This window comes from Centruroides vittatus, unplaced genomic scaffold, assembly GCF_030686945.1.
Source record: "Centruroides vittatus isolate TY-2023 unplaced genomic scaffold, ASM3068694v2 contig_1215, whole genome shotgun sequence".
Classification (NCBI taxonomy): domain Eukaryota; kingdom Metazoa; phylum Arthropoda; class Arachnida; order Scorpiones; family Buthidae; genus Centruroides; species Centruroides vittatus.
The window spans coordinates 1511177-1528940 of NW_027120777.1; the positions used below are offsets into that span (position 1 = coordinate 1511177).

The 17764-nt window shown below is 27.3% G+C and overlaps 1 protein-coding gene across 1 annotated transcript in view; it reads right to left on the bottom strand.

The window, feature by feature from the left end:
* The window catches only part of LOC136987061 (glycine receptor subunit alpha-2-like), a 68171-nt gene extending 63390 nt beyond the window's left edge, over window positions 1-4781 (bottom strand). Inside the window, exon 1 of the mRNA XM_067284700.1 lies at window positions 4674-4781. Within this exon, the coding sequence (XP_067140801.1) occupies window positions 4674-4756 (83 nt within the window). The 5' untranslated portion in view covers window positions 4757-4781. The remainder of the gene's footprint in view (window positions 1-4673) is intronic.
* Window positions 4782-17764: the final 12983 nt, after the last annotated feature.

Consider the following 17764-nt stretch of genomic DNA (forward strand, 5'->3'; position numbering starts at 1 on the left):
AAATTATAGACATGTCTTAAGAAAATAAATATATAAATCCACTTATTAATATAACAACTTATATTTTATTTTATTTGGCAAATATTTTATTAAAAAGTTTTGTTATATTTTTTTTTTTTTTTTATTTACTTCAATAAATTGTGAGATTTGACATATTTTGTTTTATTATGAAAAATAAAATTTATTTTATTTTAAATAATGAATTTTGCGATGAAAAAATATCTGTGTTATGTCAACGATTATTCATTAATAAATTTTAAATATTTAAATTTAAAAAAGAGGTTTCTGTGTGTAATTTTTAAAATATATCTGTCTGTAACGAACTACATTTCAAGACACGATGCGCCTTTATCCGCGCATTGTTATATTTATTTCCTGTATGAAAAATACAGTTTCTATAGTCTATTTTTAGTATAAAAAGTGCATTTGAAAGGAGATTATTTATTCACTTAAATTATTTAGAAATAAACTTCAAATACAGCTTCAACAGGAAGCGTGTAAATGACATTACCACTACTACACGTGTATAGTAAGGATTACAAGTAGAAATATCCTTAAAAATTAGTTTAAAAATTAAAATAATTAAATTATACTCAAGTAATTTTTAAACAAGAAGTTAATAAATAGAGCTTTATTTTTATATAAACTGTAAAAAAAATTTGAAGAAAATCGAGTAAATAACATCTACAATTCGTACCTTTAAAGTAAGGATTATGGACATAAATCTGTGTAAATAATACTTAAAAATTAAAATTAATTTTATTTTATTCTGTACTCCTTAATTTTACATATAAAATTTGCCATTCACAGTTTAATTTCACATATATTATATAAGATCAAGCCTATAAAACGTCTATGAAAATTGTTCATAAGGCGGAACATCTTTAAGATTTGGTTAATAATTAAAGACATTTAATTAGTAAAATTTATAAATAGCTTTTATTCGCTTTTAAATATGTTTAAATACGTTGATTGCCAGATGACTGTCCAAGCTGATGTTAGGTTAATTTGTAACCGTGATTAAAATATCTGCAAACTCTTCAAACTTATTCTAACTTAATTAAATTATTATATTACAATTCAAATTGTTGGATAAATTGATTAAATAGTTTAAAATTAATACAATGTTTATTGTTACAAATTAACAATTATATCATTATAAAAATGTCATTATTTGTTAATATTAAAATATATAAAATTATCATATGATATAAATGTTATCTCAGTTAGAAAATCTTTATTCAAATCACAAACAATGTCTTAAAAGTTGTCGCATTAATTAGAATTAAACACATAAAAAGTCATTTTATGCCAATAATTTAATGTCATCCTTCACAATTTAGGTAATTGTAAAGGTAGCTATTTAACTTTTCCATTCTTTCCGTTCTGTGGGTGCTAGTTTGGATGGGAGAATTGATGGAATGAGGCAACTCAATACATGGGCAAATGCCTTCCGTGAGAGCTTCCTATGGAAACGGAAATGCCTTATATGAAGACTTCTTATGGGAAAATTCTACGGGAAACTAGTCCCAATTTAGGTGCTAGACAGGTGAAGTAGGAGATGTTTCACGTGAAAGCTTTGTATGGGAAAGTACCCCCTATTTAGATGGTACACACGTGAAGAAAACCCAGAGGTCAGGGTTTTTTCCACTAGGTCACTAGTGTACACCGATAGAAGGGCCTTTTTAATCGTACTTACCGAAAGTTCGTCCAGACCCACAATGGAGGAGACCGGGTGATGAAGGGCGGGCCTAAAATATCGTCGTGTCTTTAGTTTATAAATATCCACTTCAATTAAGTGAAGTGCAGATCTAGTACTTGTCAGAAATCGTTTACACAAAATGGATATGTACAATCAAGATATTAAAGAAAATTTTCTATCAATAGATACTTAATCTCTTTATCTTTATTCTGTCTTCATGTAAGAATAAATACACTAAATGTATTTTTATATTTATTTATGTTTACGCTAGAACTCTTACTATCCCAGGACCTAATTAACTGGAAACTTTTCAAATATGGTATTTTAATATTATTTATTACTTTTTAATCCGTTCTTAAGCAATCTTAAACGTAAACATCATTTTATTGATTAATTTATGAAGAACATTCTATACTTTAACATAGTGTGGGTGAGCCATTGGCTGGTCTCTAGGGTTATAAACTTCTTTTCTGTATAAACTGCTTCGTGATCAAAATAAGATTTAGAATCTTAGGCTAAGCCGATAAAATCTATTTTTAATAATTATATGATAAAAGTTCTTAAAAAAATTCAGCGCAGAATGCACAGAAGTATTTAACATACAGGTGGCCCAAAAGTTAATTAACAAGGATATTTTAAGAGTAGTTTGGAACATCTGCGTGTTATTAATCATGATTTAATCACTTCTCCCGAAGCACTGAATCATAATATATGTATATATATATATATATATATATATATATTATATATACGTACTATACATACACACACATTTCCTTTAAATATACTAAATAAATGTCGACTATAAACTTTTTTTTAATGTAAAATATGAAGCAAATTTCCAGACTATGACTTTTAGAGCTTGAAACTATAGAATTTATTATTAATTCTATGCTTAAAAATCATAAAAATCTGCTATATATTTTATATTAATATAAAAAAGAAAGTTTATACTTGACACTTATTTACTTTTTTACATATAACTGAAGACAAAGAAAGGCTAAATTGTCTTTTTTCCCACTACTTGAATTATAAATTTATACACAGGAAATCACATCTTACCAATGCTAATTTGTATAAAAATTTAAATTAAAAATTTTTCAGAGTGTATATTTAAGCTCATATTTTAATTACATTTTTATTAAAATTTAATGAAAAAAATCTTTCTTTTGTTAAATTTCTATTAATTATACATTTTTTATTTCAATTACTAGAGAAATTTTATTTCAAAAAATTTAGAAAAAAAATTAAGTAATTAATAATGATTTACTTAAATAAAAAATAAAATAAAATAAAGTAGAAGTAAAATTAAAATTTAAACTTAATAGGAGATAATTTACATGTAAATTGTCTTCATTTTAAATAAATAAATTTCTTCTGTTATATTGCATTTATTTATTTAAAAAATATATTGAAAACATTGCATATTTATTTATAAACAAATGAGAAGTGTTATAACTTGAAGAGGCTCTTCAGAATAAGTAAAAATATTTAAAAAATTCTACAAAACTATTTAAATTATAAAAGCCCTTTCAGTAACTTTACGACTTTACTTCCTACTGAAACAAATTATTTATAGAAGAAAAACAAGTCAATTTAATCAGGTTTTTACAAGAAAATTATAAACAATTGCGCCATAGTCTAGCATAAGATTATAATTAAAAATGGCTTCCTAATTATATTTAAAAAATTAGCTTAATATCTATAAATTAAACGTAAATTTATACGTAAACTGTAAACATAGTTTCCATAGTGAGTAATGAAGATGGATGATAAATTGTATCATAGAGCATCCATTAAATGGAATTATGTTAATGAAATACCTCATAATCAAGCACAAACTACATTAAATTTTAATATATTATTAAATATAACCTTAAATTTTCTAGTTTAAAAAAAAGGAAGGGGAAAAAAGATAAAAGTAGTAAATTAATTTGCTATAACACTTATAAAATATCTGTTAAAAGTTTCATAACTAGTAATTACATTAATCTTACAAACAGTAAAATAGGGATTAAGGTAATCCTTCTAATAGGTGAAAGACTTTTAATAAGGATTTATACTCTTATTTTCATTTGACCCTATCTTCAATGGCACGTTCTCTATGCAGGGGTGTATATTTATTATTCACTTAAAGAAGATACATTTTATAGCCAATTTACTTAATCCAATATATTGATATTTGTTTATATAATAGGAAATTTAATGAATAATTTCCATTTTTAATTTAATATAAAATTCAATTAAAGTGTTAAATTATTATTTATATCTTAAGTAAATTCTCCGTTTAAACTTTTAAATATTAATAATAAGACATTTATATTCGTGTTCTATGTAATATAAATACAGTAAAACCTGTGTAAATCGGTTATTTTCTTCAGGTTTTAAACAGGTTTCTTTTTAATATATCAAATCGCTCGTTTAGGCAGGTTTTCGCTTTATACAGATTCCGTTTTAAACAAGTCTTCCTGTATTTATGATTTATTGTAGAAAGTTACTTGTATTAAATTATATATTTAGTATTAAAAACTAGATTTTAAAATTTTATTTATATTATAATAAAAACATTATAAATTTATATAACTTCTATTTTAAAATGCATATATTATATAAAGTAAATTTCTACAATAATTAAATCATAAAGATTTGAATAAAATGCAGTAAAACCTGTCTAAAACGGAACCTGAATAAAGCGGAAACCTGCCTAAAAGAAGAAAAAACTTTTCGGAACGGAGCGATTTTCTACGTTGAAAAAAACCTGTTCATAACGGAAACCTGCCAAACAGGAAAGTATATTCGGTACCGGTTTACACAGGTTTTTCTGTAATATTAAATTTAATAAATTAAATAATATATTTTTATTTCATATTTAGAGCCTATAAAAGTATTTACCTTAGTTTTTAGAGTAAGGGGATGGAAAATACAATTTAATTCAACAATATCACACCTTAATTCATTAAGTAATACTTACTTATGAATATTCTTCCCAAAATTTGCATTTAACATAGAAAACTGAAGGCAAACAGCCAGTACTAAAGGTCGAAGCGTTAGCATTTTCAACCCTGTCGCTGTGACAAGCGAACACAGACTACAACAGCTAACGCTGTATCATACCTTAAATACATCCCGAGTCACAGACTTCACCATCCATTGCGCATGTCATTTAACGATAATACAAGAAAAAGTACTTTTAAACTAAAGAAAAATTCGTAAATATTTATTTAAAAATATATAAAATAAAATTTGCTATAAATAATACATTTATTTAAAGATGATTTTATACAAATATTTAACTTTTAATTTTAATTAAATTTTTTATTATATTTTAATTATAAATTAATTTAAAATTTTGTGAATTAATTTTTATTTCTTTTTTTTTAGTTTTAATTTCTCTTGTGATTTTACTAAATTCATTGCAAATTAAATTGTATCATCATCATTCTATCTTTTCTCTAATTGTAATTTTTATTATTGTATTTTAACAATGTAATTTTATTCTAATTAAACTTATTATTTTCTTTATAATAGAATAAAAATATATTTTAACGAATACTTTATCTAGCGTTTTATTAAGCATATAAATATACTAAAGAAATGTTTAAAAAATAAATGTAAATTAGAAATAAATAAATAAAAATCTAAAAAAATTAATATTAATTAGCTTTTGTAACTTATATACACTTTCCAGAGGGCACAGCTCTTTATAGCAATCACATTCGAATCTGCCAATAACAGCCATTAGAGGCGGCCGTTATTGGGAGGTTCGAATGTGGTTGTTGTAAAGTGCTTGGGAAGTTCGAATATAATCGCCATAAAGGGTTGTGCTTTCTCGAAAGTGTATAACGAGTTATAAAAATTAATTAACTTTTCCTTTTAATATTTTTATTTATACGGAACGGAGGTCAGGAGGCCAGTTTCTCAGGAACATTTCTTTATGAATTGCCTAGAAAATGACCTCCAAACACGGCCATCTTCGAAGAACGGCCACTTTTTACGTTCCGTAGTTGAGAAGTTTGACTGTATTAAATAAATAATTAAATTAAATTAATTCTATAAAAAGTTATTTTTAATTAATTCATTCTTTAAATAGTTCTTTTACAATAATTTTTGTAATATATATAATAATTAGCGAAAATACTTAAATTACACTTATAGAAAAAAATTAATTATAATTATTGTGACATCGTCACAATGCCGGGCTGCAATTTCTAATCATATTCTTAATTTATTTAATTTAAAATATATGCTCTCCATCTAAAATTAGTAGTGGCTTGCCCCTGTACATCATACTTTTCCTGATAGCAACAGATTCATGCCGGTCATCTATGTAACTCTGTTCTGGAAAAAATTTTAATTGAAGTCACGTGACTTTTGGGTATATACCGGAAGTCACGTGACTTAAATTCAGTTAATTGGGACCTTCTTTTCCTACATTTTCCATTTCTAATCTTGACTTTCATCTATCTAACACTGATCTCGAGATTAAAGGACAGACAGTGAGAATAGAAGAAATTGCATTCTTCAACACTTCAATTTATTAATAAAGAAACATTTTATTTACTTCATTGCCATTTTAGAATGGACGATTTACGATTTCTTAAACATGGCAAAAGTAACCCGTTCTACTCTCTGGCCCCAAAAATCTCTCAATACACTAAATTAATGTTACTAGCTAATTCAATGTGGGAAAAATATCAATTATGCTATTTATTAATGATTTTTAACTTAAATAACTTTCAAATCCTTACATTATATAGGACCCTACAGTAAATTTATCAACAAGTCATCCTTCAGCAGTCACACGTGATGACCTAAATCGGGACGGTTCGTGTTTACTCAATAGCGCTTTTCCTAATTATACATCAAAAATATTATAAATTCGGTAATTAAATAAGTTATTAATAAGCCTATTATTCATCAGAATATAATGAATATTTACAATGATTATCTGATGAATATATTTCAGATATATAAATCATTATCAAGTAATCAAAGTGGATGCATACTTAATAATTAATACGGTTGCTATAATATAAATTCACGTATAAAACTATTGTACAATAATAAGTATGTGGTCATGGCAAAGTTTTTTTTTAATTCTGTAGAAAGACTTGAGGGAATAAAAGATAAAGTAAACTTGTACATTTTGGAATCCGCAGTTATACTTCAATGGATTTTCAAGATTTCATAAAATTGTTTTTCATGACTTCGTAGTATATTATATAATAATAGCACTCAACAACAAAGAAGTATATATTTTTTTATTTACAGGAGTATAAAGCACAGAAGAAGTATATAAATATATTTTTTTATTTACAGAATAGAAAGTATCTTAGATATCAGAAAAGCAATAGTTTCGCCTAATAAATCAAAAGAAAATAGCAAAAAATAAATTTTACAATTTTTTCAGGTCAGTTTATATCTTGTAAGATCCAAGTGTGGGAGTTTTCTGAGGTTTTCATGTGTCTAACACTTAAATAAGGGCCACTTTTTCATAGAAAGTGTGCGATCTGCCGATTGATGGATAAGGCAACACAGAATTTGTCAAGAGATAATGTCTAGGAGGCAGATTACCATGAGTTAAGTTGCCTTATTCTATTAATCTAATCATTGTGTTAGAGGGTCTTTACACAAATGCAAGAATTGCTTCATTAGGGGTTTCCAATCTGATCATCAGAACTCTCCAAATGTCAATGATTTGTATCTATATGGGCCAAATTACGAGGTATCGTTTATAATTATTATTAGATGAATTTATTTACATTATATTTAAATATTTAATAAAAATAATAATACCAATGAAAACGCCTGTAAACAAGTGCCCATTTTTTTGTGAAAGTTTAACATCAACACTATTGTTCAATGACATCAACACTATAAAAAGTGCCAACCTTTTATAGTGTTGATGTCATTGAACGATACTTTATATGTGAGATTTTATCTATTCTTGTGTTACAAGAACAATAAATTCTTTCTGTTACGACTTAATTTGATTTATTGTTATATTATTTATATGAGAAAAAAGTTTGTTGGATCCTTTTCTCGGAGGTGTTTACAACAATCTAATGCTAGAGTGAAGCGGGGGTTGAAGAAAATAAATTAAATTATTAATTTATAAAGATCTCGAATGATTCGGTAGACCCTAAAGATAATTTCCCTTAAGTAATTTCCTTTAAATAAGACGTTTATATCAATGTATTCCAAATAAAATTGATAAAAGGGATTTTAAACAAGTACAGGGTGGCCCAAAAGTGGGCTGAAACGTGTTTTGTTTTTCTTCTTATTTCTGATATATTTACGATTTATGTTCTTAAACGTGTTTCTTTTAGAAAATGGTTATAAAATTGCTCATAAGATAGGATTAATTCATCCTTTATAAAACTTAACTGAATTTTGGACCACTAGAAGTTTTGAAATTAATTTCTTACATATACTTTCGTTTATATACGAAGTACAACGTTTATAATAATAATTTACTATAGAAGAGCAATTAAAAGGCGGGAATAAAATTAAATTAATAAATAAAGAGCGATCCAAAAGTCAGTTAACCATATTTGTTATGGTTAACTGACTTTTGCGTGTGTACTTCAAGAACACTCGCAAATATGAACAGTTAACGTGTCTTTCTTTCACAAATCGGTACAAAATTATACCATTTCTGGTACAGTTTTGTACCAATTTGGCAAAAGAGTTTAGGCAGCAGTTTGTTATTTACGGCGGTTAATCGACCTTGGAGCCGCCATATAAAATGGAAATAAATTTGATTTATTTAAATTTTATTTAAATAAACTTAATAAAATCACGATAAATTATATGTTTTCGAGTTTCATTTAAACACTTCAGGACTATATTTCTTTCATATAGAGCATTTGGGAAAACTTACTTTTTATGATTCAACGATTTAAGAATTATTGAACTATCGAATAAAATCTCGGCAATTTCTACAGATTTTTCTCTAAAAAGTAAGAATTTTCGAGCAATTTTAAAGATATTTTTATTGAATGAAACTCCATAAATAGAAATTTTAACAGCTTAAAAATTGTTAGAATTTTAATTTAATATAATACGATGAATGGGATATCATTTGATACAATAAGTAATGTAAATGTTTTTTATATTCTCCTCTCCGAAAACTAAAATTATATTAATACATTTTACTTTAAAACATAAAGGATAAAATTTAAATTAATTTAATTAAACTCTTCTCTGAGGATCCAGGATCGAATCCGGATGGAGAGCACCAGGAATTTTATGCGAGTGGTGTGTCCAGAATATGTGAAGACCTAATTTGAGCCTGGCCGAACCCATGATGGGCCTGAAAAGAAGCTATCTTGATGCTTACAAAGCGGAAAGAGTCACAAATATAAATATATACAGTAAACCTGTGTAAACCGGAATCGCACGGTACCGAGTATATTTTCCGGTTTGGAATGTTTCTGTGGTAAACAGGTTTTTTTTTAAACAAAGAAAACCGCACCGTTTCGAAGAGTTTTCTCCGTTTAGACAGGTTGACGCATTATTCAGTTTCCGTTTTGGACAGATTTTACAGTATATTAAAGCGTAAAATATCAGCTTATAAATCGAGAGTGTTCAGTGCACGAGAAAGGCATTATAGCACCTATTTCATTCCATTGAAGGAATAGAAGTGTGAACAAATCGAAATCCATTCTCAATATATTTGCAATACTTATGTTTTCTTCCAGGTCAGGGTTATTTCTCTTATATTCTATCGGAGTCCAATTTTATTCTATCAATATTCACCAATTCTATATTTATTACAACAGATCAAAGTTTATTTGCCGTTGATTATGATTGTAATTCATAACACGTATTTTTGTATCCTGTAATATTAAACTTTTATTCGACTGCAATTTGAAAAAATTGTAGACCTATAAATTCCCACTGTCTGTCCTTCTTTAATCGCGAGAACGGTGTTAGATAGATGAATGTTAAGAACAGATATATGGAAAATGCAATAAAAATGGAACACGCAAGAAAAGAAGGCCCCAATGAACTAAATACGAACTTCCGGTTTAGATCGGAAGTCACGTCACTTCCATTTAAAAGTTTTCTTCAAAACGGAGTTACATAAATGACCGGGTATGACTTTGTTGTTAACAGGAAAAGTATGATTTACAGGGGAAATACACTATTAATTTGAAATCGAGAACATATATTATTTTAGATAAATTATTTTTTTTTATTAAATACGTCTTATGATATTTTAGTTGAGTAAGAATATAATTTTTTTTCTTTTTTAAGTGAATTTTGTGTATCAAAAGATTAAAAAAAACATCTTTTGATACACAAAATTCACTTACCATTTAAACCAACTGTAAAACTCGATTGAACTTTTGAGTTTTTGGATGCATTTCGAACATTTATACTTTAAAGTTTCATTTTCAGCTGCCATTTAAAAAGATTTGCAAAAAAAATAAAAGAATATATACAATATATGTACATATAAAAGTAAAAATAAGTATGTATGTTAAGTAAAAGGTTCTATATCGTTCAACTTATCTACTACAGTGGAGGTCCGCACTCTCTAACACCCCTAAATCCCTATCCCTTTACTTAAACCGGAGCAATTTCTTGCGTTTTGCAGTTTCATTATTGGTAAATACTCAGGTCAATAAATATAGATTTTAGTTACTAACACCATTGTGTTCATCACCCTTTTTCAACCCAACTTCGCCAATCCCCACTCTAAAGTCCGAGCAACACGGAGCTAGTATTAAATATAATCTTACTATTTCATTTGCTGGTGGCAAAATTTTACACCGTTTTCAATTTTGATAAAGTTATAAACAAATTTATATGTTATCAAACTTCAAAAAACTTTAAAATATGGTAAACAATTAAATTTAAAAACAGAAAGACTATAAACAGTTTAAATTCAAAACAAAAGCATCGTTCTTTCCTATCACATTTCTTTTTTATTTCTGTTCGATTTTCTGCAATACCCTGTGTAACATCAACAAAGGGATTTCTCTATTACTACAACACCCGTATTTTAAATTGTAATGTAGCACTGTTGCAGAATATAGATTGGAGTAATGGAATAAGGCAACACGTGGGCGATCTGCGAAAAGAATGACTCCCGAGAGGATTTGTGTGGGAAACTGACCCCTATTTTGGTGTTAGACACGTGAAGAAAATCCGGAAAATCCACGTGGTCATTAGTCGGGAGAGAATTCACGACCATCTACGATTACGCAATACGCAATAAAAATAATTTTTTTAATAAAATATGTTCATATATATGTATATATGGTTGCTCATACATACGAATATTACCATTTTAAGGGAATTTACACTATACGAGTTCCACAGCAGGTGATGAAAAATAAGGGATTGACCATGTTGTACATGAATACTCTTAATTCTTTTCCATGTTGTAAAAATGTATTACTTATATTCTTATGTATTACTTATTACTTATATTTGTCCTTGGCTCTTTCTGCCTTACGGGCGTTAAGAGGTCCTTTTCCATACGTGAATTCTATCAGGCCCTCAATGGAGTGGCCGGATGATGAGGGAAGGGCTCAACATAACTGTGACAGGTTACCTCGAGGATTCGATCTTGGATTCTCCAGAGCAGTAGCTGAAGCTTTACTCACCTTCCCATTCGGACGTCCAACTTCTTATATAATGTTATAGTATATATTACTTTTATTTAATTATTGTGGTTTTATTAACAATTAGATTTTAAATACTACAATATTGCATCGGTGTCCCATGGTTGAGTGTATAAGGTTATATAACTCAATCCCTTTTACGATTATAATTTGTAGGATTTTTTACACGATTTCAGGAAGCAAGTGCTTCGTTGGCTCCCCTCACGTATAATTATATGTATGTATATATATATATATATATATATAATATATATATATATATTATATATATATATATATATTATATATATATATTATATTATATATATATATTATATTTATATATATATTATATTATATATATTATATATATATATATATATATATATATATATATTATATATATATATATATATATATACTATATATATATATATATATATATAATTATATATATATATGAGGGATTTCTATCAATATATATTTATACATGGAAATCTATTTTTATAAATAATGTGGATATTCTTCTTCGTATTCTAAAGATCTCACTTAAAAGCTCTTATCCATTATCTCTTTATGATAACGTATATTTACATTTTAAGCCTTTTGAATACTATAATTAACAATTTGCATTAATTTAACAGTATTAAATGCTATCTGATATTTATTCCTTTCTAGCAAATATAGGAATAAACATAAACTCAATGACTTAAAAAATTTTTCATTTAATTTATATTTTCGATTTTCTATTGATAAGTAAGATTCTCACGAGGATTTGGCATAGTAATTAGGTTTGTTACTGTTTCTATTTTTTATTTTAATCTAAATATTAGTTGCGTTTTCGTGCGTATTCTTACTTTTGATTAAAATTCAAATTGATCGCAGTCGAGTTAATATTCACTTGGGATACGATCATCAATTTACCATATATTTTTTTTAATTAAAAATTGAAAATTCTGTTTTATTTGTGATTTTTAATTTGAAGTAAATTTTCTCAAATATTAACTTCTTACGTTTGAATGTAATTTATTTATTTTTACTCTATTCTTATTAGGTCCCTTATACAATAAGTAACGCTATTCTGTAGAATGCTAACTTTGCTTAGATTTAAAACGATTTGAAATATTTAGCTGTATTAAAAGCAATTTCAAAGTGATTATTTCGTCAATCGCGTGGATGATTTTTGTAAAAATAATACATTAACGAAGATTTATAACGGGTTATTAATGGCCATTCCATAGATTAAAAAATAGCCCTAAATTGTAACACGTAATGCCCTTGAAATGTTCCTCTGAAATTAACACACAAAGTCATTGAAATTCTTGTATAATAACACGTCATATCCTTGAAATGGCTCTATAACGTAAACACGTATTGCCCTTGAAATCCTCTATAATGTAATACATTGAAATCCTTTTAAAATTAACACGCAATGCCATTAAAATCCGTATATAACACGATACTTGAAATGCCTGTATAATATAACTCGTAATTCTGAGATTTTTACATTAATTTATTCATATAAAAATTTTTACAGGAAATAAAAATATTATTTTCTATTAAAGTTTACAAAATTTATACAATGAGGATCAAATACATTGCAAATGGTTTTCACGCTATTAAAACAGCAAATCATAATTATTATTTCCGCTAAACACTTAATATACTTACATAATTATTTCCAAATTTAAAAAAAAAGTAAAATTAAATTTAGTTTAATTATAAACTTTCTGAAACTAGTGTATAATTGAATTAACCTGAATAAAATAGATACTCGCTATGTAAGATATATAAAAGGAATTACGTAAAGAAACAAATAAAACCTTGTTTATTCACGTATTTTTCGAAGTTACAATGAAATTTAAAGGACACAAATTTTCCAAATCTCTAGGGAACTTCACTTTATTTCGTCATAATAAAGATTTCAGATTCATTAGAGAACTTTGATTGCTTGTTGAATTGATTGTTGATGAAATTATTACATCAGAGGAGGATTACAAACAAGTTTTTTTTTTACTATTTTTAATTTTCAAACTTTACAACAGAGTGTTATCTTTATTTAGAAATAACACGTATATAAACACACATGCATACACACCAATAAATAACCATTTTGACTGACCATCAAAACCGTAGATATGTTACTGTCATGCCAAACTGTTCTTAAAATATTCCTTTAAAAAACATAGATCTTGGTTAACTGACTTTTGCTTCATCCTGTATATAAGGTGATAACGTTTCTAAAAAATTTTAAAATAAAATAATATATATAATTTTACTTTCCTGGTTGTTATATATTGATATAACAGAGGAAAATTGTGGCGATTGGTCAAAAAATAACCCCCAAAATTTTTACATTTTTCGACTTAGAACACCTTAAAACGTATAGAAATGTAAAAAAAAAAAAATTCGAAGATATTTTTTGTGTATATGGTGTGTGGGGGACACGATTTAGTTTACCCTGTTTGAAGCGTAATAACTCCTATGCTCTTTGTCGAAAATTTATGAAATTTTGTAGGGAGTTTGGGTGTTAAAGGGAGTGATGTCGAGGAGGTGGGGAGATAAAGAAAGTCGTGTGTCATATCTCCAGTAGGGGCGGATTTAGTGAAGATTTTAATCGTTATTAGCTTTTACAATTTTTTATAAAACTCATCTCTACCCTCAAAATTAAGCTTTTTGTCATTTTATAACAGTTAAAAATATCAAAAGCTTTTTTAATAAAATATGATAATAGATGGCGCCACCAAAATTTTAAATGTCGCCGGGAAAGTTGACCAATTCATTACTATAGTCAGCGAAGTAAAAAGTACATACGTATTATACATGAGTCAGCCTAAGCTGGGTCCATGTCAGATAAAAGAGATAAAAGAAGACATTTTAAAACGTTTTTATACTACCTTTATCATAAATAATATTATTGTTTTACTTTTTTATACAAATTTTACTACTGTATCAACATGTATCAACGCTCATATCAGCTCCCACCCTTTTCATCTGTCATAGACTGTTCTCTCTCTGACTCGTGTCTACTCTTTCGCTGCACAGACTAACTTATTTACTATAACAAGTCAGTCTAAGCTAAGAGCTTTAAAATACTTAAAATTCTATTGTAATAATATGTAACTATTTTCTATCAGTTATACTGTACATATAATAGAGCATAATTCAGGTACAGTATTAGCATAATATTTCAAAGTATAATAAACGATTACAGGACATACAGGCAATTAATTGAATAAAAGAATTTATTACAATTTTAAAAAATCAGTTAAAATTCTTAATATTTGAGAAGAAAAATAACGAAAGAAAACAATTTACTTATAAATAGTTAAATTGTTTTAAGCAAATATAAAAGAAAAAAAAAGCGATTTAAGTATTGATATAAGAGAAAAAATCGATCACATGTAATTCGGTCCAGCTGACAGTTGCAGACGTTACGAATTCAACAAATTCGTTCTAAATTGGTTTCAGGATAAGTTTGAAATCTTTCTTGATCAAGGACTGGGTGAACTTTAGCGCTTTCATGAAATTAATCAGTTTAAATAAACGAGTCGAGGGAAAAAAGGTAGATTACTTCAGATCAAAGAATATGATTAAAAGCTTTTTATTCTAAATTTGGAAAATAATGTCTAAGACAGCGATTCACAATTCAATTATTAACGCAAAATGCGAATTAAACTCGACGTTTTCAATTTAAAACTATTCCATACGTAAAATTAAAGTTTATAAAGTGCAGGGGGTTGTATTAGACCGTGTGTATTATTTTTCTCCATGTATATTCAATAAAATATCTAATACAAGAATATTTTAATAATTTTTTAATATTTTATAAGTAAAAACTTACAGCAGGGGAGGTGAACCTGTCGTACTGTGCTTACCAGTGAATAAAACTACTGAACACTGCTCGTGGGTTCGCGCCTCTCCAACGGGCTGGCCACGTAGAGTTTATCGAGTTTTTCTTCAGTTTGTAACGCCTAAATAGAGGCATTTTCTATAGAAAATTCTTCCAGGAGGTAACCCCTCGGCAGATCACCCATGTGACCGGTTGCCACAAACAAATAAACCTATAATTAAATCCAAAGTGACACGACGGAAAAAATCACGTGTCACGTAACGTATCGTATGTTTTCGACATATCACCTGTCTTTTTTTCAATCAGCTTTTTTACATTTATTCTAATTAAAACATATTCGTTTCATTTCATTGAATATTAGCAAGGTCGAGGCCGAAGTTTTAAACGCGAAAACGTGTACGTCGGACGTTTAGAGCCGCTTTTCTGTAAGCTTAGAAGTTTGACAATGGTGTTACAAATGTCGAGCGTGATTCCACTGACTTTCCAAACACCATTGTCAAACTTCTAAGCTTACAGAAAAGCGGCTCTAAACGTCCGACGTACACGTTTTCGCGTTTAAAACTTCGGTCTCAACCTCACTATTTTTATTCGAAGTCTAGAAATTTTGTATACATAAACATTTTTAAAGATAAGTACATTTACTATATAAAACGTGGACTCAAAAAGTTGGCCATCCCTAGTACATTGTTTTGTATGTTTAACGTATAAAAATTAACTTCCAATTTGATAGTACAACAAAGATTGATTGTTTCGTAATCCGTAGATCAGTCTCGTGTAGTTTTTTCACCCACGGATCTTCAGACAAAACAGGTGAATTTTCTAGACAGAATTACAAATTCTACACAACAATGGTATCGAACAATGGAAAAGCGAATCGATCGATTATATATATATATATGTGTGTGTGTATATAAATAGATAGGCCTATACTATATGTATTAAGTGCTGTTACTCAGAGCGGTAGGCTCACAGTTTAATACATATTTAATATATATTAAGGCGTATGTATGCCTTAATATCACCATACAGAAAGATCGAAAATTCTTATTTACGTGTACAATTGTAACCTATATGTATAATTATCTTTCCATATCTGGTTTCGATTTTCATTTATCTAACACCGTTCTCAAGATTAAGGAAGGACGGACGGACAGACAGGCGGACAGACGGACGATAGTGGAAATCTACAGGTCTGCAATTTGAATCTACAGCCCAATAAATGAAGAAGAATAAGTACAGTATAAATTATGATGCAGAAGAGCAAGTTATCAAGAAAACTATGATCTGAAGTACGTAAATAATAGGAAAAGATTTTTAAAAGTAGGATTTATTAAAAAATATATGAATAAACTTCATAAAAAAACGAACTAAAAAACCTGTTATATTCACAATTTCTTATTTACCTCCTAAAGAAGATAACTGAAATGCATATCGAATATTCATTTATCATTTTTTATGGTTTTTTAATGATTCTTTTCAGTTGATTCATATTTTCATTTACAGACAGGCTTCAAATATGCTTAATTTAATAGTGGAATAATGCAAATCATACTATTTCAATGATAAGTTGTGAGTTTTAAGAGCCGGTCTTTTCACATTTATCTAAATAATACAAAGTTATAATAAAATATTTAAAGTTTGAATAAATAATTTAGCAAGCTGAAAAAGTTTCTAAGTCTGGAATTTTCTTTTCGTTTAATTTTTCCTAAAAAATTTCTCATTCAATCGTATTACTCTCACTGATTACAAACATTTTATTATTTCCAAACAATATATATGAATTTTCCTTATAAAAAAAGCAATTTTCTCTGTAATAATAATAAAAAAAGAATATTGTTTTCTAATCTTCCAAACAAACAACTAGTCTGAGATTTTCTAACGAATTGAGTAATTTTTAGAAAAAAAAAATACGGGGTGGTTCAAAAGTCAGTTATCCGGGATTTTTGATGCAATTTGCAAACATTTTTGCAGTTGTTAAGTAGTAAGCCATTTAAATAAGATAGAATTTTAGTTTTTACAACGGGTTTGAGCTCCCTTTACACTATAGAAGTAAAATTTTTTTATTCTTTTTATTTTATTCCCTATTTTTAAAACGAGAAAGTGATTGTTTCGTTGTTTAAATAATTATATTGATTTTAATTCAGACTTGAAAATGTAAGGAAAAAAATATCTTTTATTTATCTTTATTTAAACAAAATAAATAACTTTTGAATGTAAGTAATTAATTCTTCATACGACTTCATTTCTCACAGTAGATGAATTCCTTTCAGAAATATTCAATTACTTGAAAATTAAAAAAAATATGAATAAATCTTAAGACATAATTAATAAAGTAAGGTTATTAGGTTATTTGTCTTTAATTCTTAATTTTCTTAAAAAGCAAAAACTCAGTCTACATTATATTAGATGTATTTTATGTATAATTATTAATTGTGACATGGTCACATTGCCAGGCTGAAATTTTTAATCACATTTTTAATTTATTTAATTTAAAATATATGCTCTCGATCTCAAATTAGTAGTGTCTTGCCCCTATATAGTACATCTTATCTTTCCTGATAACAGGAGTCATGCCAGTCATATAAGAAACTC